The following is a 24,357-nucleotide window of genomic DNA, read 5'->3' on the forward strand; positions in this document are numbered from 1 at the left end:
TAATGAGGGATGAGTGTAGTGTAAAATATGGTCTTTGTACAAGAACGGCTAGTCAAGAACCTGCTTAGGAAAGGAGATATGAAGTAACGGTAAATAATGCCGTACTACACAAAGCAAGACATAGTCAAATATACTAAAAATGGTGGTGGTAAAACTTTTAAAATTAACTTTATTAATGAAAACAAACTGACTCTCTCTGAGTGCTTTTTATTTTGTCTGGTGCAGATACTCATGAGTAAGGACATGGTGTCTAACTCTGAAATCTTACAATGGGACTGAAAATCAATCTGTTACTTATCTTCTTACAGTGATGAGGAATCTAAACTCTGCTCCATCTAACTGGGAAATAGAGAAGCTGAATAGTGACCTGAAAGTGTATAGCCTGGAACAGGAACTAGAAAAACTGAAGAAAGAATGTGACAGTCTCAGAAGAGAACTGCAGAAGGTAATATTGAATTATGGAATTGAAGCATTAATAGATTTGTAGAATTAAAATGAATGTATAATACTGAAGCTTGCCATTTACCCCAAGTGCTACTTGAAATTGTGTATCTTGACAAATATATACAACTGAAAAATGAAAACCGTCATAGTAAAACTATAATGATCTTCCCATGAAAATATTTGTTTTTTGTAAATAATGCTATATGTGGGCTGCTAACACTGGCTGTTAAGGTTGCCCAGCACCTGATAAGACCCTGTGTAAGTTGCTTATAATTTTGCCATACTTTTGCCAAATTTTCTAAGCCCAGTATCTGCTTCAGATTTACTTATTTATTTTTTGTAACTTCAGACAATACAAGTCAGCTGTTTCAGATGACAAAACTGTAGAAAAATATTTTGCCCATGTTAAACAAAACAAACAACAAAAACCTGATGATCTTTTATTTGACCAGTTCTGTCATCTACATGGTTAATGTGAGGACTTGAAACTTGGCAGAGCACAGGACTTATGTTGGAGATATGTGTTGTGCTGTCCTTGTGAAAATTTGCCTAAGTAAGACACAAAGCCTTTCTAAATACTTCAGTTTGCACTTGCTGGTAGAGGCAGCTTAAGATTTATAAGCAGCAAAATTCTTGGTGAACATGACTGAGTTTCTCACAGTTCCTCACATTGTCCAGACTGTCATGTGCCCCATTTCCCTCAGAAAAGAACCTGGTTCCTGTATGACCCCCACCTTACAGATTTTGCAAGGCATATAGTGAATGAGGCAGGGAGGAGACAGGACAGTATCATGGTTAAGGAAGTAAAATATTTCATTGTGTTACCCTATACAGAGTTTTAATGCGCACTGTTAACAAGTCTGTCTTCAAAGCAGAGTTTGAATTTCATTAAGAGCTTATCTGTAGTATTTATCACTATGGTGAGGGAATTTTTTACAAACATTAATTTACATTCACAACTCTGTTTAGTGAGGAAATGGTAGTACCCTTAGTTTATTTATGGGAATTGGAGACAGAGAGTAAGACCAAAAGTTTACACTAATTTTGGTTTCTAATTTGAGATGCCAAGGACCTGATATTGTTTCAAAGTTATTTAGCATTTTAAATGTTCAGAGCACTGCACCTATCAACTTTTGTTGTAGCTGTCTGCGGATTAGACACCCAGAGTCTCAAGTTTTCCTCCACCCCCAGAAAATGAAGAATACCATTTAGTGTTCAGGCCACTTGTGGAAAACTTGGTTCAAGTGACTTGCCTAGCATCATGTAGGAACTCTATGGCAAAGACAAGGATAGAATCCACTTCTCCAGGACAGTATTCAGCAGTCTTAACCATGAGATTTGTTGTTTCTGTTCTTGCAATCCCCGGCTTCATTTACTGTACAGCTCTCAGTTCTCTGAGGCAGTGGTCGACAGACAACAGCTTTCTCCACCACACAATTCTGAGTCATCCACAGGCAGGGACCTTGTGGATAAAATAGGCAGTGCTTGTGTAATTAAAGACAGTATCATGACACATAAGCATAAGGAGGCTGAATTAAGGTTTTACAGGCAGTCCTAAATCTAATATTTCCTAACTCTTTGAAAGCTTGGTTTTGCAACCCTAAAAAGATTCTTTTAATGTAATTTTGTGTGTAGTACAATATATTTATTGAAAGGTTTGTTTTATAATGTTCTGTATACTTACACACCTCTCTTGGAGTAAGAGACCTGTTCCGTGTCTTGAACAATTTATGAAATACATGTCAGCATCCAGCAAAGGGGGACAGCATAATTTAAATATAGTTAAGCATAATTTCTTAATTAGCAGTGCTGTGTAAACTGTTATCTCCACTACAGACTTGCTTTTATCTTAATGTTCTTTTCCTTTAAAGTGATTTCTGAAATGCAGTCTTGTCAATGAAATGAGAAAGCAGCTTATGCATCTTAAACTTGCATCTGTGTTCTGTATTGTGCCTTATTTTAAGTATCAAAGTTTGAAAGCTATGATTTTCCAGTATCTTTTATCCAGGACTGTATTAGAAATGTCTGTGGTATCTCTGGTAATTGCTGAGAGGGTGTACCCCGAATCGCAGTGCGGATTCCACACAGAGAGGTCTACCATTGACATGGTCTTCTCTCTAAGGCAGCTGCAGGAGAAGTGCAGGGAGCAGAGAAAGCCACTCTACATAGCCTTCATCGACCTGACCAAGGCCTTTGACTTGGTCAGCAGGGATGGTCTGTTCAAACTGCTCCACAAGATAGGCTGTCCTCCACGGTTACTCAAGATGATCCAGTCGTTCCACGAAGACATGAGAGGAACCATCCAATATGACGGCGCATTATCAGATGCTTTCAGAATCAGGAGCGGCGTCAAACAAGGAAGCATGCTTGCTCCGACATTGTTCGGGATCTTCTTTGCACTCCTCCTGAAGCGTGCCTTTGGATCTTCAACAGAGGGCATCTTGCTGCACACAAGATCTGATGGGAAACTGTTTAACCTTGCAAGGCTGAAAGCTAAGTGTAAGGTGCGAGAAGTCCTCATCAGAGACATGCTGTTCACAGACGATGCTGCTGTAGTGTCTCACACAGAAGACCAGCTTCAAAAACTGCTGGATCAGTTCTCCAAAGCGTGCAAGGACTTTGGGCTTACCATCAGCCTAAAGAAGACAAACGTACTCGGTCAGGATGTTGCCGAATCCCCATCAATCAGCATTGACAGCTATACGTTAGAGGTCATCCACGAGTTCGTTTACCTCGGGTCCACCATCACTGACACCCTGTCGTTGGACACTGAGCTAAATAGGAGGATTGGAAAAGCAGCCACAACTCTGTCCAGACTCAGCAAGAGAGTATGGAATAACAACAAGCTGTACACTCACACCAAAATGCAAGTCTACAGAGCCTGCATCCTCAGCACCCTCCTTTATGGCAGCGAGACTTGGACCCTGTATGCCCGCCAGGAAAAGAGTCTGAACGTCTTCCACTTGCGCTGCTTCAGGCACGTCCTTGGAATATCATGGAAGGACAGAGTGACCAACACCGCCGTCCTCGAGCAAGCTGGAATCCCAACCATGCACACCCTCCTCAGGCAGTGTCAGCTCCGCTGGCTTGGCCACGTCCACAGGATGAATGATGGAAGGATTCCAAAAGACATCCTGTATGGTGAGCTAGCCTCTGGCAAAAGACCTCCCGGACGCCCCCAGTTGTGCTACAAAGATGTCTGCAAGAGAGACCTCAGAGAGGTAGACATCGAGCTGGACAACTGGAAAGAACTAGAAGATGACTGCAGCAGATGGAGGCAGGGGTTACACAAGGGCCTTCAGAAGGGCGAGTTGAAGATCAGACAGCTAGCAGAGGAGAAGCGAGCACAGAGAAAGCACAATAAGGACTTGCCAGACACCCACTACATCTGCAAGAGATGCAGCAAGGACTGTCACTCTCGTGTGGGTCTTCATAGTCACAACAGACGCTGTAAATGAAGTCCTCAATTGAAACTTTAAAGGGAGCGATCCATAGTCTATGCAGACTGAAGGATCTCTGGTAATGTTTAGACCTTGTTTTTGTGTCCAGCCATCCCAGAAACAGCCAAGGTCTGCTGAAGCTTTGATCTCATCAGGAGAGGGGGATCAGGGATTGAAGAATTTGTGTAATAATTTTTCATACTCTTAGTACCGTCCTCTGTGGAGGGCTGAAAGACCACTTTGAGATTTTTCTTCAAGATTAAGATACGAGCTCAGAATCAGATTCGTTTTGCTGTGTGAGGACACAATTACTGTTATTTATTATTACATTAATACATTTACGGCAAATGTTAGTTGTTGCTTGTCTTGATCTTTAAAACATAGCTCATGTGGAAGGGATGTAGCTGCTCTTGCACACACTTTCTTTTTATAGCTGCTCGTAAAGACTGTTCTGTAGTACTTTTCACTCATGAGTGAACTCTCCACTTTAAATTGCCGAGCTGCTAAATTCAGCTACATACTGCAGATGTTAAACTAAATTGTGTCAGCAAATTTTAAAAGAAGGAAGATAAAGGGGAGATGAAATTATTTCTGTTTTTCCCCTTTAAAATAGAGGATATTCTGCCTTTGTGGTTAGGCTCAGTTCTCTCTTTTTCTAATATTTTTAACACTATTAGGTTACCACTAGCTGCTGAAGATTGCAGTCATTTTTGTTCAGATATGCGTCATATGTACTGGCTATTAGTCTTTGGTCAACAAAGTCCCCAGGAAGATCAACTGATTGCTCTCATCAATTATCTGTGTGAAAACATGGTTTGAAGTTTTAAGATCATTTGAGCTCACCTTACTGAAACATCTTATTTCTTATCAAAACAAAAAAGCAGTCCAGTAGCACTTTAAAGACTACCAGAATAATTTATTAGGTGACGAGCTTTCGTGGGACAAACCCACTTCTTCAGATCATAGCCATACTAGAACAGACTCAATATTTAAGGCACACAGAACCAAAAATAGTAATCAAGGTTGACAAATCAGAAAAATATTATCAAGGTGAGCAAGTCAGAGAGTAGAGGGGCGGAGGTGGAGTGTGGGAGTCAAGAATTAGATTAAGCCAATTATGCAAAAGAGCCCGTATAATGACCTAAAAAATTCCCATCCCGGTTCAAGCCGTGTGTTCATGTGTCGAATTTGAATATAGAAGAGAGTTCAGCAGCCTCTCTTTCCAAAGTGTTGTGAAAATTCCTCTTCAGTAAGATGCAAACCTTCAGGTTATTAACAGAATGGCCCACTCCATTAAAAGGCTGGCTGACCGGTTTGTGGATCAGGAGTGTTTTTATGTCTGTTTTGTGCCCATTAACTCTTTGTCTACCAGAGTTTGAAGTCTGTCCAATATACAAAGCATCTGGGCATTGTTGGCACATGATGGTTGAGACTACATCATATATGCCATCATGTGCCAACAATGCCCAGATGCTTTGTATGTTGGACAGACTTCAAACTCTGGTAGACAAAGAGTTAATGGGCACAAAACAGACATAAAAACACTCCTGATCCACAAACCGGTCAGCCAGCCTTTTAATGGAGTGGGCCATTCTGTTAATAACCTGAAGGTTTGCATCTTACTGAAGAGGAATTTTCACAACACTTTGGAAAGAGAGGCTGCTGAACTCTCTTCTATATTCAAATTCAGCACATTAACAGGTGGTTTGAATCGGGATGGGAAATTTTTAGGTCATTATACAGGCTCTTTTGCATACTTGGCTTAATCTAATTCTTGACTCCCCCCTCACCTTAAATATTGAGTCTGTTCTGGTGTGACTATGATCTGAAGAAGTGGATCTGTCCCACGAAAGCTCATCACCTAATAAATTATTCTGTTAGTCTTTAAAGTGCTACTGGACTGCTTTTTTGTTTTGATAGTATATAGACTAGCACGGCTTTCTCTCTGTTAATATTATTTCTTCAGTGTCTACATGTATATTTTGTCCACTAGATGGTGCCAAAAGGAATTGAGTATTTTGAATGGAGACTATTCACTGTTAACTTTCCTCCCCATAACTGGTGATATATTTTTTTCTGTTTTTATCTCTAGAGTTAGTCAAAAGGCACCGACAATAATGTCATACATTTAAGAATTAAAAAAATTGCAAACACAGTATTTTGTTCAAAACATTTTGGAGATGGGGATTTATTGGTTGTGTGATGTATGCTGGGAGATCTAACAGGGTTTAGGAGCCAAGGTTTGTTGTAATGGTGCACAGAAAATCTGTTGAATTAATAACTGTAATAGTAACTGTTTTGTCTTAAAGAAGATATATGTGCCTTTTCCTCAACTCCACTAACACATCAAGATGTGAAGCACACATGAACAAGATTTTAAACGAGTTTATTTATAGCAGTGAGACTGAATCTTTTGCACATGAGCAGTAAAGCTTTGGAGACAGAGGAAAGTAACATTGCCAGTTGAAATTTTGAGAGAAATTTATGACTGTGAATACCAGTTTAGCTAGCCTAATTTAAAACATAGAATTAAAGAGAAATGGTTGCTATCACAACATTTTTTCATTGTTTTTTCTATAATTTTACTATTTTAATTTTTCTTGTTTCAGTTTTGTACAATAGGTATATGGCATGCTCATCTTGCATCAAGACTATACGAATAATAGTGGATCTTTTAAAAGCCACAAGAAGAATTGATAGCCTGCTTACCAGAATCTAATTTATTTATTTTTTTTGCTGTTGTAATACTAGATTATATTTAATAACTAACTAACTCATAAATGCTGTTTTAATGTCACTGTGAGTATGGTAGCCAACTTGAATTGTACAAAAGTGCTGTGGACAAAAACCATTTTTTTTAAAAATTAAGCCTTGATGCTATAAACACTACAGCAAGCACATTACCTTATGCAACACATATTTTATTTTTTAAAACCTTTAGTGGGATAAAAATCACATGCAAACAAAATTTGTTCATTAGAAAAAAATGTTACTAGAAAAAAAGTCATTTAGATTTCAATGAATTAATTATTGTGAAATTTTTGTACAGAATCTAGAATTTTCAAAACTAGATGTGTAGGGTTAGGATCCTTAAACTGATACTTAGGTACGTAAAGGTGGTATTTTTTCGAAAGCATGTAGGTGACATAGGGCTGTAAATAACATTGACTTCAATCTGCAAACTCTGATGGAGTGGTTGAGACACTTAAATTTACTCATCTTGTAGAAGTTTGATATATCTAAAGGTGGTGTCTGCAAATATGGCCCAGACTATTTAGTTACCAATTTTGTGGTTGATTTGTTCTCACAGAAATAGTGTTAATGAGGCCCTCAGTGTTCCTTTTTCTGTGCTCCTTTTTGTGTGAAATTTCATACTAGGAAATCTCTAGGCCCCATCATTTTCTGAAACTTTCACACTGAGGGGATAATATTGTTGCATTATGCACATTTTCTCAATACAGTATTGATCAGATTGTTTAAACAGTAATTCAGATACAGTAAACCCTCGAGTTATGCGGGGGTTGTGTTCTTGCAACCCCCGCGTAACTCAAGTTTCCATAAAAATCGGGGGTGGGAGAGGGAACCAGGCTAGTTCCCAGGTCCCCTGGGCTTGCAGGAGCCCAAGTGGGCTGGTCAGTTTCCTGGCTCCCAGAGTAGTGGGGAGCCAAGAACCAGGGGCAGCTTGATTCCTGTCTCCCTGCCGATTGCAGGACCCAGGAAACTCACCAGCTCATGTCTGGTCAGTTTCCCAGTTTCGCCAGTGCAAGGCAGCTGGGAACTAGCCTGCTGCTTGGTTCCCAGTTCGCCTCCGCTTGAGGGACCGGGAAACAGACCAGCCCACCACAGTTGGTCAGTTTCCTCTCTGCTTCTCCCTGCCTTCCTCCAGGGGCATGGCTGTCAACTGCAGCCGCACCCCTGAAGGAAGGCAGGGAGAAGGGACTTTTAGCTGCGGGCAGCTGGGTAAGCTAAAAGCCTTCACCCTGCCTTTCTCCAGCTGCATGTCTGTGAGCTGCTTGGCTGGGGGAAGACAGGGTGAAGTGGCCACAGAGCGGCTTCAAGTTGTGCTTAACTCACGTTAAAGCAAGTTACATACCACTTGAAGCTGCATATTTTGAGGGTTTACTTTAATTACAATTAATGTAGGAAACTTGTGAATTTTTCTGAACTTTCCACTGTAAAATGCAATATCTTTTCCGCTTCCAAATGTACATCAGCTAATGAAACTGAAGACCCTCTTGCTTGCCACATAATTGAATATTTTTGTTACAAAGGGTTTGGACACTAAAGAGAGTTAACTGGTGGCTTTTTTTTCTCTTCAGGACCAGGGTCAAGACTTAAATTTATTAAATGGAGATTTCATCAAACAACAAAACATTCAGAGGTATGAAGATTTGTGTTTCTATGTTTCATTTTGTTGCTAGAGTTTGTTTCATTAGAAGTTAAGCATTGAGCTGGTGTGGCAGATGTTTCTGTGAGTGAAAGTACTTGAATAATGCACTAACTCAGCCAAGGTGGCTTGCTAGATAAATAGTTACCAACTCAACTGCACTTGCTGTTTGACAAAATTTATGATTCTTCCTCGAGTGTCCCCGTGGGTGCTCCACGATAGGTGTTGGGCTTGCCCCGGCGCCGCAGGTCAGATCTTTTCAGCAGTTTCTGCCAGACCGCGCATGCTCTAGCGCGCGCTGCTCCCTTGCGCGCTCCCGGCCGCGTGCACGATCCGGTCCCCGCCAGTTCCTCTTTAACTGCCATCGGCTGCAGACGGAATCCGCTCAGGCTACGGCCAGAGTTAGCGTATTTAATGTTTTTAAAGTGTTTAGAGCTTCTCTTTCAGTCTTTAGCTTAAGTTAGCTTGTTATTGTTTTCAAAAAAAAAAAAAAAAAGAAAAGAGAGTAAAAAAAAGTTAAGTTTTACAGCCTTAGTAGCGAGCGGAGCAGCGGAGGCCCGGGGATGTAAGGCCATTAGGCCTCCTGCCGTGGCAGGCTGAGTCCGAGAGGGGAACAGGCACAGAGAAGGTGCTAAGTACCCTATTAACAACTCAAAGACTCACCACAATGTCCTCTTCAGGATTCAAAAAGTGTGAGTCATGCCACAAAGCGATGCCGGCCTCCGATGGGCACAGAAATGCTCCTTCTGCGCAAAGCTCACAGCCAGAGCAAGGAAGGACAGAGAGATGCGGCTGAAAAATGCTGCTCTTTGACAAGGCCCTCCAGCCAGACATGCCGGGGTGGCCTCAGCAGGAGGGACCCGCAAGGGCCCATAAAAGGAAAGCTGCTTCCCTAACCCCATCAGCGCAAAAACGGAGGAAGCTTTCACCAACCCGATCCCTGCCGGCAGCCACAGCGAGCGGGACGGGTGGAGCGCATAGCCCCCAGCCGCAGTCACAGCTGAGCAGCGGCGGCGTGGAGACGCACGTGGCAGAGGCTGAGCCTCCGATAATCAAACAGCCGCCCCACACCGTGGGCAGGGCGGTGGCCAGGCAAGCGCCAGAACCGGCGGCACTGCAGCTAGCGGCACCGACCCCCGGGGAACCGGCAGTGCAGAGCTCGCAGGCATGTGACCTGCAGGCACCGGGGGAGACCACCCGCGCGGCATCGCAGCGGAGCGTGCCGAGCACGGCGCAGACAGTGGGGCCGAGATCCCTGACGCGGAAAGGGGCGGAGCCAGCCCCACAGGGGAGGGGAAAGGCAGCACAGAAAACCCGGCACCGCAGCCCTTCTCCAGACAGGGCTGCAGGGCTACTCGCTCTAAGCCCTCCACTTATGCTGCAGACTCCAACGAGGCAGCAGGGGTCACCTCCAGTATACCCTGAGCCCCCATCCCCGTTCCTACAGCCAGCATCACCATGGCTCGGACCACCATTGCCCTTCCTGGGCTTTGAACCCCGGGAGTACTGCCACAAATCAGTCTCTCCATTATCTCAATCACCCAGACGATCTCGCTCCCCCAGACGCAGGGGGTTTGTGCCTCCAGAGTGGTCCAGGTCTCCATCTCCGGAGCAGTGCCTGTGTTGCCATGGTCGCCCCTATCACGCAGGGCATAGACACCATAGGCATACTCCTAGGGACAGATCCCCCCAGACGTTTCAATATCCCCGAGGGCAATCGCGGATGGGGACGGAAACGCAGATATCTCGGGGGGAGTTGATTCTGGAACCCCGAGATTTTCCCTCGCTAGTATCTAGCGAGAGGATGTATCACCGTCAACAGGACCCAGAGGGGTCCAGAGAGGCTTACCCTAGCGGTTCCTCACTATCTTCCCCTGACGAGGCCATGGCCCCAGGGGACGTCCATCCTTTGGACGATCTCAAACAGTTCCAAGAGCTGTTTAAAAGGGTGGCCTTCACGCAAGGCATCCAAACAGCAGAGGTGCAGGAGAAACACCATAAAGCTCCTTAAAAACCTGAGACCTCCAGCCTCTTCCAAACTAGCTATTCCACTGATGAAGCAATCATGGAGTCCGCCACCACAATATGGCAGACCCCTGCATCCACTCTGCCTATAAACAAGAGAGCGGATAAGAAGTACTTCGTCCCTATGAAGGGCATGGAGTTCCTGTTCAGCCACCTGCAACCAAATTCTCTGGTGGTGGAATCGTCTCAACAGAGGTCGAAAACTTCTCAGTACAAGACGGGGAATGGACAAGATGCCAAGAAACTAGAGTTGTTCGGCAGAAAGGTCTACTCCTCCTCTACCCTGCTGTTGAGAATGGCGAATTACGCAGCGCATCTAGCGAACCATAATTTCGACAACTACCCCAGGCTGACTTCCCTCATGGACTCGCTTCCAGAGGACACGAAGCCGGTGCTCAAGGCCATCGTGCAGGAAGGCTACGCGGCCTCGAGGACAGGAGTTCAGATTGCCCTAGTCGTAGCGGATACGGCAGCACGCTCAACAGCTACGGCAGTGGTCATGAGCAGGGAGTCCTGGTTCCAGACATCGGGTATCCCGAGGGATCTGCAGGCGAAGATCGTTGATCTCCCCTTTGACACGCAGAAGCTGTTTGCAGTATCAACCACAGCGTCCCCAGTACCACAGGGGCTACAAGCAAGGGCGACATCAACAGCACCAACAGTACAGAACTCCCAGGCGACGTTCTCAACAGAGCCGTGTGTCCTCGGGGCAGGGCCAAAGGCCACAAGTTTGACACACAGATTGAGGGCTGCACTATCGCTACCATCGTGCAATGTCATCCAAAGCTACTGTTCCACCATCGCCTCCGACCATTCTACGACCAGTGGCAAAAGATCACCACAGACAAATGGGTACTGGAGATCATAGCCACGGGTTACGCGATTCCCTTCCAGTTGCTCCCACCACCATGACCTCCACCCAGACCCCACCTAAAGGACGCCTCCCACGAAGCGAGACTCAAGCAGGAGGTAGGCCATCTTATGCTTATAGGGGCAGTGGAAAGAGAGCCAGAGCAACTCTGAGGGAAAGGGTTCTACTCAAGATACTTCCTCACAGAGAAGAAGACAGGAGGCTGGAGGCCCAGCCTAGATCTTTGAGGCCTCAACCGGTACTTGAGTAAGCAACGCTTTCGGATGATCACAGTCGCCTGTATACTTACGGCACTGGACGATGGAGATTGGTTCGCAGCCCTCGACTTGCAAGACGCGTATTTCCACATAACTATTCACCCGGCTCACAGGCGTTTTCTCTGGGTTATGGTAGGCAAAGAACATTTTCAGTACAAGGTTCTGCTGTTCAGCCTCTCCTCGGCCCCCAGAGTCTTCACCAAGACCTTGGCAGTGGTGTCAGCCTACCTGCACAGACAGGGGGTGTTTATATTGCCATATCTGAAAAGGAAAAAAAAAAAAAGACTGCCTACTGAAAGGGGCCTCGAAGGAGGAGGTACTTCGCATGATACGCGTCACAGCAGACATGTTCTCTTCGCTGGGCTTGGTCATCAATCTGGCAAAATCAAAGATAGACCCCACACAGGACATAGAGTTCATAGGGGCACGTATAAATTCCATCACAGCAAGGGTTTATCTACCAGATGCCCGCTTTCGCGCCATTGGTTCCCTCGTGCAAGTCATCACCTTCAGCCCTACGGTGCCGGTTCTGACGTGCTTACAGCTGCTGGGCCACATGGCAGCAGCAACGTTTGTGGTACAGAATGCCCGATTGCATAGGCGCAGCATGCAGCACTGGCTGGCGAGCGTCTACAAACCGGCAGCACACACTGTCCACAGGGTGGTGTCGCCCACGACAGAGGTGCGCAGATCCCTGCAATGGTGGGTGAACCCCAAGAACATGCTAACAGGGGTGCCCTTTCACCAACCACAAATATCTGTTTTTCTCACTACCGACGCCTCCCACATAGGGTGGGGAGCACACATGGGCGAAAAGGTGACACAAAGACTGTGGTCCTCCACGGAACAGTCACTGCACATAAATATACTGGAGCTCAGAGCAGTGTTCAATGCCTGCAAACACTTTTGAGACCATATACAAGGCAAGTAGTCGGGATCAGTACAGACAATACCTCCACCGTGTTTTATATAAATCGGCAAGGAGGAGCTCGGTCCCGTGCCTTATGTGCGGAAGCAGTCCGATTGTGGAACTGGTGCATCGCCAACAATATAACCTTGAAAGCCTCGTATTTACCAGGCGCTCACAATGTGAAGGCAGACCAGCTGAGCAGGCGCTTCGCACTCACACACGAGTGGCAGATCCATTCCGATCTGCTACGACCGATTTTTCACGCATGGGGATTTCCCCAGGTAGACCTGTTTGCCACTCAACACAACAAGAAGTGCCCACAATACTGCTCCAGGGCAGGACTGGGACAGGGGTCCCTGGGGGATGCATTCGCGATCTCGTGGAGGGGCCCCCTGCTCTACGCCTTTACTCCCACAGTGCTTATCCACAAAGTCTTGCAGAAAGCCAGGAGAGAGAGAGCCCGAATGATCCTAGTAGTCCCAACGTGGGATCGACAGCAATGGTTCCCCTTACTCCTGCGCATGTCGGACCGTCCACCAATGCCCCTCCCGGTGGCGCCGGATCTGCTCATGCAAGCCCAGGGGTCCATAGTGCATCCACACCCCCGAGGCCTGCAACTTCAAGCATGGTTAATCCGTGGCTCAGCTCCCTAGAGAGCAAGTGTACGGAGGGAGTGCAACAAGTCCTAGAAAGTAGCAGGAGGACTTCCACCAGGAAGCCCTGTAAGCAAAAATGGACTCGATTCACTGCATGGTGTTCTACCAAGCAATTAGCCCCCCTTGCTGCTCATATACCTGTAATACTAGTGTATTTACTGGACCTCAAGAGAGGCGGACTCTCCCTATCCTCGTTGAAGGTCCACCTTGCCGGTATATCGGCTTTCAGACATGAAGAGGAGGGGCACACGGTGTTTGCCCATCCCATGGTTACCAGGTTCCTCAAAGGGCTGGTGAACCTATACCCCCCTCGGAAACCGCTTCCACCTTCGTGGAGCTTGGACCTGGTGCTTAATGCGCTAACGGGACCACCGTTTGAACCCTTAGCCACGGTTTCCCTCCGTCTCCTTACGATAAAGACGACCTTCCTTCTTGCAATCACGTCAGCTCGCAGGGTGAGCGAGCTTGCGGCAGTTATGGCAATGCCACCCTGCACAGTAATTTCCAAGGAGGTGGTAACCTTACGGCTGCATCCAGCCTTTGTTCCCAAAGTTTCTTCAGAGTTTTCATATTAACGAACCTATAGTTTTACCCTCGTTTATGCAAAGCCTCATAACTCCAACAAAGAGGCGCGCCTACACCTCCTGGACGTGAGGAGGGCGCTGGCTTTCTATATAGACAGGACTAAGTCCTTCCGGAAAACGGACAGACTCCTAGTCTCTCTTGCTCCCAAATCAAAAGGAGAAGGTCTCTCTTTGCAGAGAATCTCGAAGCACATCGTATCCTGCATAAAAATGTGCTACGAACTTAGAAAGACTCCTTTACTGGCCCCACCTAGGGCTCACTCCACTAGGGCGGTGGCGGCATCAACAGCCTTTTTCAAGGGCATTGCGCTAAAAGACATTTGCAGAGCGGCGACCTGGTCATCCTATGACACCTTCGCCAAGCATTATGCCCTTCACAGGGTATTCCAAGAGGATACCTGTCTCTCGACAGCGGTCCTCTCGGGGACAAGGTGCACATAAACCGATTACCCACCTCCTATCTTGGGTTACTGCTGGGTAGTCACCTATCGTGGAGCACCCACGGGGACACTCGAGGAAGAAGGAGAAGTTACTCACTGTAGTAACGATGGTTTTTCGAGCTGTCCCCCCGTGGGTGTTCCACCACCCGCCCATCCTCCCCGCTTCGGATCTCTGTTTAGTATTTTTCAGGAGCATCCGAGGCGGTTGGTCAAGGAACTGGCAGGGACTGGATCGCGCACGCGGCTGGGAGCGTGCAAGGGAGCGGCGCGCGCCGGCGCATGCGCAGTCCAGCAGAAACTGCTGAAAAGATCCAACCTGCGGCGCCGGGGCGAGCCCGACACCTATTGTGGAGCACCCATGGGGACACATCTCGAAGAACCATCGTTACTACGGTGAGTAACTTCTCTTTTTTGTTCGTATTGATAAACTAGGATGAAAGTTAAATCCACTGATGTGAATTCTAAGACAGAACACAATGTTTTAAATCTTCTGGATTGTTTCCTGGTCACATAAATTAGATGCTAGATTTAATAGGCAATTTTTAGAAAAATTACTATCGTCACAGGATGAAAGCATTCTAAAGTCAGGAAGAGAAGTGTCTCAAAAAGATGGGTTGGTACAAATTAGAGAACCAACACCAAAAAGTAAACTGCATGAACAGACATTTGAGATCAGAAGTTGATTTGAGGGAATTGGTTATAGAATAAGGCTATAAGGTCAAAAGAATAGGGTAGCAAATGTATGGAGGTTTTTGCCAACTTATACTGTGTTTCTGAGATTTTGTTTTGGGTAGTGGTTTTAAGGCTAAATGATGTGATGGAGGTTGGATGCGTTCTACTTTCTGTATCTTAATAGTATATGTGGTTTAAGTTTAGTGATCAGGAGTTGCGATTCATTTTTGTACAGTGTTGAATAGCCATCATAGAACGCTATGATGGAGTGAATTGGCCCTCTAAATGCAGTGGGTTCAGCTCTGTCTTTGTCTGGTTTCTTCTGAGTCATAGAACTGGAGTGTCCTTGGGGAAGCATCTGAATGCAGGAAGAATGTGTGACCAGGAAGGGTCACATGAATGGTCTTGGATGTCTAGGCTGGAAGAAGAGTGCTCTAGAAAAGACTCTCTTTCTTAGACCAAGACTCACAAGGTTTTAGGTAAAGTTCTGTGTGAGGTCCTTCACAATGATTAGACACGAGGCTTGTGAAGGACAAAAAGTATGGGGGATGCCCAGCCAAGGAGTGGCTGCAGAAGCTGGAGACAGATCTGCGGTGGTATAAATCTAATGGATATGTAAGGTGGCTAGGTGCACTTGAAGCAGCTGGCTGTTTCACTAGTTGGGTCTTTGAAGCTAAAGACTGGGACCAGATTCCCCTTCAGGTTTTTCCTGTGCTTCTCCGAGTGGGTATTCCTGGCATAGAGTAGAGGATTGGTCATGCTCCTAGTGATAGGACTATGCAGATCGCCTGCATGAAGCAGAGAAAGAATGTCATTGGAACCCTGGATTATTTTAAGCCTGGAGAGACGTGGAAGCATAGGTGTTGCATGGTGGCATTCTAGGTGGTCACACGCACCCTCCCCAGCATTCCTCATCCCCCTCCCCAGCACTCAATGTTATTACCATGCTGGTTCTGAGAAGTGAGGGGCTCATGAGAGAGGCTGACAAGACATTGGCTTGGGATTGGTAGTTAAATTACCAAACTATTGTACCAATAGAAGGTGAAGGCGGAGCTGAATGGAAATAAAAGTGTAGAGCAGAGGTAGTAAAACACATGCTCCTGGGGGACTTCTATGCCTCTGCGTGCATGTGTAATTCATGAACTAGACACACTTATTTATTTATTTATTTTGTTCAGAAAAAGCTTTTGCTGGAAAGTAGCTGTAGTTCTGACTTTTGCCTATCAAAAGGTGCTGTGGCACTAGAACAGAGCTGCACTCCCAAACAGTTAGGGAGGAGGAAGAGCCCACCTTCTTCACAGCATCTGTTTGGCCCAGTTAGGAGACAGGAGCTGAGGGGAGACAGGCAGTGTGTGGCTCATAGGGGATGGTGGACTGGGGCAGGGACTGAATGGAAGTGAAGGTGCAAGGCCACATGGCGATGAGGGATAGAGTGCAGGGCCATGTTAGGGTGAGGGTGGAGGAACATATAGCCAGGAGCTGCAAGAACACACTGCGGTGCAGGGACAGATGGGGATGGGGCAGATGTCTGGCTGCAGAGGAGAGGTTACGGGTCAGCCATAACGTGCATGGTAGAAGCTTCCTAACAATCCCTTCCTAATTCCCCAAAAACTTCCATACTTTTCCCAGCCATACCCAGTAACACTCTATGTTTACATTGTCTCCTTCCTAGCAATTACTTCCCTCTCTATTAGCTTCTCTGGTACCTCGACTCCCACAAGCCTTTATGCTATTTCCGAGGGATGTGAGAGATACTGTTCTGTATTGCAGTTGAAATGAATTATTATGCAGCATTCTTTATTAATATTCCTCGTAAGCAATCTTTCAAAAAACATTTCCTGAATCTGTTCTGTTCTCTGTATTGTTAGAGGTAGGCTGGCAGGTATTTTGAAACAAATTACTCCCAAAAATTGAAATTGGTGGTTATTGTGCATTATTTTTATAAACAAAATGTACAGAATTTTATAGTATTTGAAAATAATGTCTGCAGAATTTTTAACTTTTTGCTTTAGAGTTCTTCCAGGAGTGGACATAGATACTATGAAGAGGGAAGCCAACAGTGTTACAAATGTGAGCAAGGCAAGAAAAAGGAATTCACTAGAGCCGTGGTATCCAATACTCTTTCCGTTCACCACCTGTGGTGAACTGGACATCGGGTTGTGGCGAAATGTGGTTCCTTAGAGCCACACATGGAGCACCTTCCACCTGCTCCATGCACATGCCCCACTGCTTGGTGGAAAAAGTGCGTGGGGGCAGCGCCACCTGCTTTGACTCTGGCTTGGAGCCGCGGGTGGCTGCAGCTCACAGCGCAACTCCAGCTGCAGCCCCAGGTGAAGCATGGTGCAGTTCAGGTTGTGGCTGCAGCTCTGGGGAGTTGCCAACAATTAGCACAGGGGTGTGTCTGCCTGGCTCACGGGTGGGGAGTAGCACCTGTGGCAATCCTTATGTTTCCTGTTGGACACTACTGCACTAGCAGCAAGGTGATGGTAAAGAATAATTCTAGATATGATGATAGGAGCTTTGAGATAAGGGTGAGGCTCTTGTGTCAAGGATGATACCAAGATCTGTGGGCTTGGGAGCACTATTACCTTTTTAAAATTAAGGAGGATAGTAATGGGGTCACAAAATGGGATTGGAGCTCTCTCTAGAAGTGTACTTCAGTTTTTGGCATATTCAGCTGTAGGCAGAAGACATTCAAGACCAGCAGATGTGAGATGGCATTGGAATGTGAGTCAGCAAACATAATTGCATGGAGCCACATAGAAATCTTGGTGAAGGTAGAAGAGATCAAGATCAGCTGTGTGGTGAGGATGAGAGATCAAGGAATCAGCTGGGTGGCGCTTCACTTTGGTGCAAAGTCTCCACCAGAAGCCTTAAAAAAGGAGCGGTTTTAGAGAGAACGTTGAAAGCAGGAGATGAGCATGCTGGAGAACTTGATTTGTTCAGTGCATTGGAAAATGATAGAGTCAGTAGGTTGAAAAAAGGAATCTGATCAGAGGTAAGAATAACCTAAATGCTTTGAATGGTGATATTAGTGATGTGCAAAATACTCTGCTGTCTGAGCACATTATGTAATCTGAGGCTTTGTCTACATTGCTATGTTTAAAATGCAACTGCAGCACTGCTTTATCACCACTGTGTAGTCACAGTACCAGGGCTGGGAGAGGGCTCTTCCAGTGCTGTATGTAAACAGCACTGGGAGCCTGTTGGCAGTGTGCTTTACAGTGCTGTAATTTCTGCACTTGGAGGGGTGTTTATCACACCCCACTGAGTGAAAAGTTACAGTCCAGTAAAGAGGCATTAGACAAGCGCTAAAATTAGGGTGACCATCCATCCCCTATTGGGTGGGACGGTCCCATATTTGGGATGCCAAAAAGGTGTCCTGACTTATTTTTAAAAAGGGATTAATTGTTCCACATTTGGGCCATCCCCCTGCTGACCTTTTCCGCCGACAGCTGCACAGACACAGCTGCTGGCAGGAGTCACTTCCCTGAGTCTCGGGGAAGCAGGGGAAGTGTGGGCAGCTGCCGCATCCCTGTAGCTTCCCCAGGGCTTTGGGGGAGGGCCGGCAGTTGCAACTTCCCCAGGGCTCAGGGAGTGCTAGGGCCTGCCACTCCCACCCAGGTTCTCCTAGGAAGGGCCAGTGGCTGCCTCTTTCCTGGGGCTCCTAGGGAGGGCCAGTGGCTGCAGCCTCCTTCCTGGCTCCCCAGGGCTTGGTGGAACTAGGAGTAGCCGCCCCTCCCACCCATATTTGGGACAGGGAGATATGGTCGCCCTACCGAAAATGTTAGCCAGAATTGAGTATATTGTGGAGCAACAGTAGCTGCCCTCAATCAGTAACCATAATCTGCCACTAAGATGTTAATCTTCATAGTTTTATCAGACAGAAAAATAAATTTTTGAGCAAATAACTGGTCTCCTATGTCATCTTTGAGGCCACATGATGCATGTAGAAGATTTTTGGAAAGATAGACTGCAACTTAATATATGGCTTAAAAGATGAACACCTTGCTTCATTTCAGGAAGGAGATGGAAACTAGCAAAAATTCAGGGATCACAAGTGTAATAGTAAAGGAGATCTGCACTATTAAAGCATGAGGCCCACTGGGTTTTGCATAGGCTTAAGCTTAAATGACGTTTGTAGCTCACCCTGCATATGGCATCACAACTTTAGTTTAATAAGGGGATAAGACATCAGTTGAAAAAGTTCCTGGCTTTCCTAGCTGCTATTCAACTTACCAGAGATGTTCAGACACTAGAAAAGGCTTGAAGGGTTAAGGAACTTGCAGCTGCTAGCTGGAGGGAGTTGCATTCTGCTAGTAGTATTGAAGCTGTTGAGGAGCCCAAAGGTTTTCCCTCAATACGGCAAAAACAACTGTAGGTGAGTGTGTTCCCAGTTGAAATTTACCTTTTTCTCAAATAACGTATAAAACTTACATATCTTCTGCTGACATCTTAGAACATGTCAGCTTGAACATGCAGGTGACTCAGCCTAACCTTGCTTCCACTGGTCTGTGTTCTGCTGCCTGCCTTCAACAAACAGAAAAGAAGGAAGATGTTATAAAGTAAACCTTCTGTTCACTTGACAAAAGAAAGGTATAGTCATGTTACTGAAAAATGTTGGCAAATCGGATGGCTGCTTTTCCTGTTTGAATAGCCCCAAACATCTGTGCTCCCTATTTATGTGTGTGCTCTAATCTGATATAGTCACAGACAGGGAGTGGTGTTAGCCTGTATCTTCTCACAAAACAAAAAAGCAGTCCTGTAGCACTTTAAAGACTAACAAAATAATTTATTAGCTGATGAGCTTTTGTGGGGCAGACCCACTTCTTCAGATCGCCTCCCCTGCTCTCTTTCCACAGCAAGGTGATCTGAAGTGGGTCTGTCCCACGAAAGCTCATCACCTCATAAAGTATTTTGTTAGTGTTTAAAGTGTTACAGGACTGCTTTTTGTTTTGTGATCTGTTAGCTTGCTCAACTACAGGGAGCACAGTTTCGGGGGAGGAGTTCCAAAACACTTGGGGGAAAATGCCCTTTAATTGGTTTAAAGGATTGCAGTAGTTAAACTGCTAAATTTGCAAGCTTATTTGTACCTCTCTTCCTGACATAAGCAATTTTGTGTACTTAACATAGTTTTCCACAAGAGGGGAGAATAGTACTGGTAATAGGAAATTGTTAGAGTCCTAATATGTTGAGCTTACTTTGCCTATTGAGATGGGAGAGGAAACATATTTTAAAGACTCAATAGTACTACTGATGTTCCTTTAATTTACTCTATAGTATTTTTACTATGATTATTACATAGGGCACACTGTATGAAACTACAGCTACTTACCCTTCATTTTAAACTTGTCACTATCAAACAGTTTTTTTCTTGTGGTCCCAAATGCAGCATGGCAGTCAATCTCGCATGTCTGACAGTAGAGTGTTATCTGACGGTAAATTAATTATCTGTCGTTCATTCAATGTGGAAGAGTAAATTTGTTTTATTAAAAAGCAGCTTCCAAGAAGCAGCCCTCTGCATGAATTAGCACATGTACAGTGTGGTTTTGTATTGTAATTTGAATAACTATTTGTAATGCATATTGAATGTACAGGAATGTACAGAGCAGTCAGCAGCTCTTTTCACGCATTTAGACAGGTTCCTCTGTTAAACATCTAATGTAGCAAAAACAACCTTATTGTTTTCAGGTGGAAGGCATATGTGGTTAACTAACTTTTTGTGAAGTAATTATTTCACACTTGTCAACAGCTTGCAAAATCTCTGTGATTTAATATAATATCTGTTTTGTGAATCTAGTTTGCTGAAGACTTAAATGGTTATGTTGGTGCTAAGAGCTTTCCAAGTAGTATTTGTAAAAGGATTGTACAGTGGTGGATGATTTTATTGACGAGAGAAGTATTTTAATAAAACAAGCTGTAGTATATCACAAATGTTTGCAGTTAATATAGTTTAAATATATTGCAGTAATGGGATGTGTGTGTAGTGAGTGGTATCAGACTTTTTATATTAAACAATTAATAAATCTGAGGAGATGAAAATAAAGGTGTGTTTGTGTGTGTCAGTAGAGTTGCCACTGCTGCTTAGTACATTTTATAATCTGGGTATAATATATATTTAATATAATCTGGGTAAAGAATATTTAACCATGAAAAAGATTTATGATAATTAAAGAGTGAACCAAGACATGTAAGGTTTTATATTGTATATTCTCATCTGGAGAAAAATTTATACGTATGAGATGACATTTTCAAAAGTGATAAGGCACTTCAGAGTCCCATTGACTGTCAGTGGCTTTTAACTTGCTTTTGAAAATGGGGTTTAGGTTCCCAAGTCATTTAGACACGTCTGTACATTTTACTCTCAATCTGTAGTAGATTTGGAGCTGTTTTTAAGTTTTATAAACTCTGGATACCGGCTAGTTCTTGTTTGGTTGAATGAGCATTGATCCATTCTCATTTTCAAGGCTGAGAGCATGTGAATAAGTGAATGATAAATCAGTTGTCCTCTGCAAAAACAAGGTTAATAAACTTGACATAGTTAATTAATTTGAGTTTTTAGGTGTCACGCAGATTTTGCCATAGCTATCACAAATTTAGAATAAGCTTTTTTGCTCTGGATCAGTGCACATTTATTTCCTACCAACTGATACCCCACAGTCTTAGAACTGGAGTGAAGTGAAAGCTATTGTGCTGTCACATCAATAAAGCAATTTTGAATGTGGATTCAGAAATTTTTTATAAGGGAGATTCTTTTACAGCATCTACCAGTGTACAAACACTCTAAACACTTAGGCTGTGTCTGTACTGCAGGCTTCAGTCAGGAGCCCAGAGGTCTCACAACAGAAGTTTGCTACGTCAGGAGCGTTCTGTGATATCTGCGTCTTCCTCGTTCCACGAGGAAGAAGGGATGTCTCAGCAGAGGGGGCTTTCCTGACATTTGGCCCCATGTAGATGGGCCAAGTGTTGGGGAATCCTCTCTCAACAGAACTGTCGCCAGGACATATGCAAATGCATTGCACAATTTGTGTATCTTTTGCTGACAGTTCTTGGCAATCTGGACATAGCCTAATAGTGGAGCTTTCTTTCTAAGCAACTTGTGATCTGAGAATTTTGTGAGAGTGAGTTTCTAATTTAAAAAAAGAAAAAAAAGCTGGGGATCTTCTGCCCGCAATTGACTGACAAAATAGTAGTAACCTTATACTTTACATCAAAGGTAACAGTGAATCCATATTTTTAAATGCTCCAGTAGGTCTTTCAGAATGGTAGCTGGTGTGCAGTTGCTGTTCAGCATCGTAGAAGCATGAATGATGCTAAAGATTCTGTTTGAAAGTAGAGGGATGAGTTTTTAAATCAGTTTGGCTCTCAGCTGCTCTTATCGTTAGTAGGAGCTGCAGGGTACTGAGCACTTTCTTGCACTTGAATAGGGAGAAGTGGAATTCTCTTGAAAAATCTGGCTCTGTAGGTTTCTGAGCATTTTTGAGAATCTGGTTCAAAGAATTACGTTCTGAAATAAAGTGGTGCAGTAGTGTGCTAAGTGTACCTTCTTAAGCATCTATTAAATATCAGAAAAATACTCTGAAGGCTGAATAATCTGCTTGTGCAGTAAACCCTCGATTTAACAGACTAATGGGGAGAAGGGGTGTCCATTAATGAAGTCAGTCAAATCCGAATGATTAATGGTTATACTGTGTGATGATGATGTACTAATCTTCCCAGCACATCACTCACTCCTATCCTCTGTCCCCCTTTTTCTTTCTCTTCCCCACTCCTATCCTATTTGTCCCCTGACACCTCCATATCCCTCTCCCAATTACTGGGGGAGGAGCTGAACGCCTGCCTGGCTCCTTTCACCTTCACCTACCCAGCAGTCCTCCAGCCGCTCTGATGACTGGTGAGTCACCGGCATTTAGTAGGGAAGAAGAGGGATGGTGAACAGTATCATTTATTTTTGAAATCCATTAAATCAGGGTCTATTAAATTGAGGGTTTACTATAGTTTGGAATGATAATAGCTCTTCGTATTTGAAACGTTTTTGCTTAGACATTCTCGCAATTCTTTCTTGGGAAAAATCTGACTTGCTGATTATCCATGATGACTTAAACAGGTTGCAAGAGCAGCAGAAATTTAACTTTTAAAATGTCTTTCAGTGAAAATGTGCAGCAAGCGTACTGGGAACTGAAGAGAGAAATGTCTAACTTGCATCTGGTGACTGAAGTGCAAGCTGAGGTTCTACGAAAACTGAAAACAAACCCAACTGCAACCAAGAAAGGCAAGTTAGTGTTTGCAGGAATAAGCCTTACAAATGCAAACTGCTGATCCAGGCTATACCATTTTAAAGAGCAGCTAGCTATCATATCTTATCAAAATCTCATCAATTGAAGCTGATAAGCCAGAGTGCATTATAGTTACAATCTACCCATTTACTGCTTTGGGTTCTGTCTCATACTGGTCAGCTTCACACATAAAGGTGTTGCTGATGTGTTTTTTTTTCAGTACTGTTTTCTGTTCCCCTTGTGGCTTTTTTCTCAGTCAAGTGTCGCTGATGTGTACAAGGCTGAGGTGTTAAGTTTACTCGTATTTGACCTTTTACCACAAGTACTTCATATTTAAAAAAAAAAACAACAAAGCAAGGATTTCACTTTTCAAATGCATTCTCTTACATTAATGGTATAGAATGTATAAAACATTTTGGTAGCATTTTAAAATTTAGGAACAGATTTTTAACTCTTTTCTGGAAGCTATGATTTTTCTTAGTAATGATGAAAACACTCTGAAAACTTGCACTTCCCAGCTAAATAAAACTCCTGATGATGACATTTGTAGCATCAATATTTTCATTACAGGGAAACTGGTTCACTGCCACCATCCTCTTAGAAACAGTTGACATAATTGGCTATTTGCATTGCTCTGGGTTTACTGCAAATTTTCTGCATTGCTGATTGAAAGTATTGCTATTTCCATTCCTGTGTGTAATATTTTCTTTCAGTGCAGGGGTTTTAACAGAAGATTGATAATTTGGCACTGTCACCTGCGATCTAATGACTGACACCTAAAGAAGATAGCATTCATTTAGGCTACGTCTACACTAGAAGTGTCTGTCGACAGTAACTTCTGTTGACAGAGTGCATCTACACACAAAAGCGGATCGACAGAGCAATCTGCTTTGTCGACAGAGAGCAGCCAGACTGCCCTGCCCTCTCTCAACAGAACAGCAGACCAGAAGTTCTGCAAATAGGGCTGCCCGGTGAACCAGAAGCTCTCTCTGTTGACAGAGTGTCTACACTACGCTTCTGTCAGCAGAACTCTGTCGACAGAGTGTTATTCCTCAAATTTTTGAGGGATAACACTGTCGAGACAAATGCAGAGTTCTGTCGAGTCTCTGTCAACAGAACACTTTGTGTGTAGACATCCCTGAGTTATTTCAACAGAAGGCCCCTTCTGTCCACAAAACTCTCTAGTGTAGACACAGCCATATAGTGATTAGCAGCATCCCTATTTTTCATCGGATAGGAAATTCCAAAATGTAAATAATCATTAGGATAACCAACAGCCACATGTTTATAGTATGATTGGTAATGTCGAGTGTTGATACACTTGTTTAGTCAAATATAAATAGGTGACAGCACAGATGCCAGATCCAAAAGGCTAAATATTAGAGGAACACTTTT

At 44.3% G+C, this 24,357-nt stretch overlaps 1 protein-coding gene across 2 annotated transcripts in view; it reads left to right on the top strand.

Moving 5' to 3' along the window:
* The window catches only part of AZI2 (5-azacytidine induced 2), a 64,947-nt gene that overhangs the window by 28,196 nt on the left and 12,394 nt on the right, over window positions 1-24,357 (top strand). For both annotated transcript variants that reach the window (XM_074984413.1, XM_074984412.1), the window contains exons 5-7: window positions 309-445; window positions 8,204-8,265; window positions 22,837-22,958. In XM_074984413.1, the coding sequence (XP_074840514.1) occupies window positions 309-445; window positions 8,204-8,265; window positions 22,837-22,958 (321 nt within the window). The remainder of the gene's footprint in view (window positions 1-308; window positions 446-8,203; window positions 8,266-22,836; window positions 22,959-24,357) is intronic.

The sequence above is a fragment of the Carettochelys insculpta genome, chromosome 2 (genome assembly GCF_033958435.1).
Source record: "Carettochelys insculpta isolate YL-2023 chromosome 2, ASM3395843v1, whole genome shotgun sequence".
NCBI lineage: Eukaryota > Metazoa > Chordata > Testudines > Carettochelyidae > Carettochelys > Carettochelys insculpta.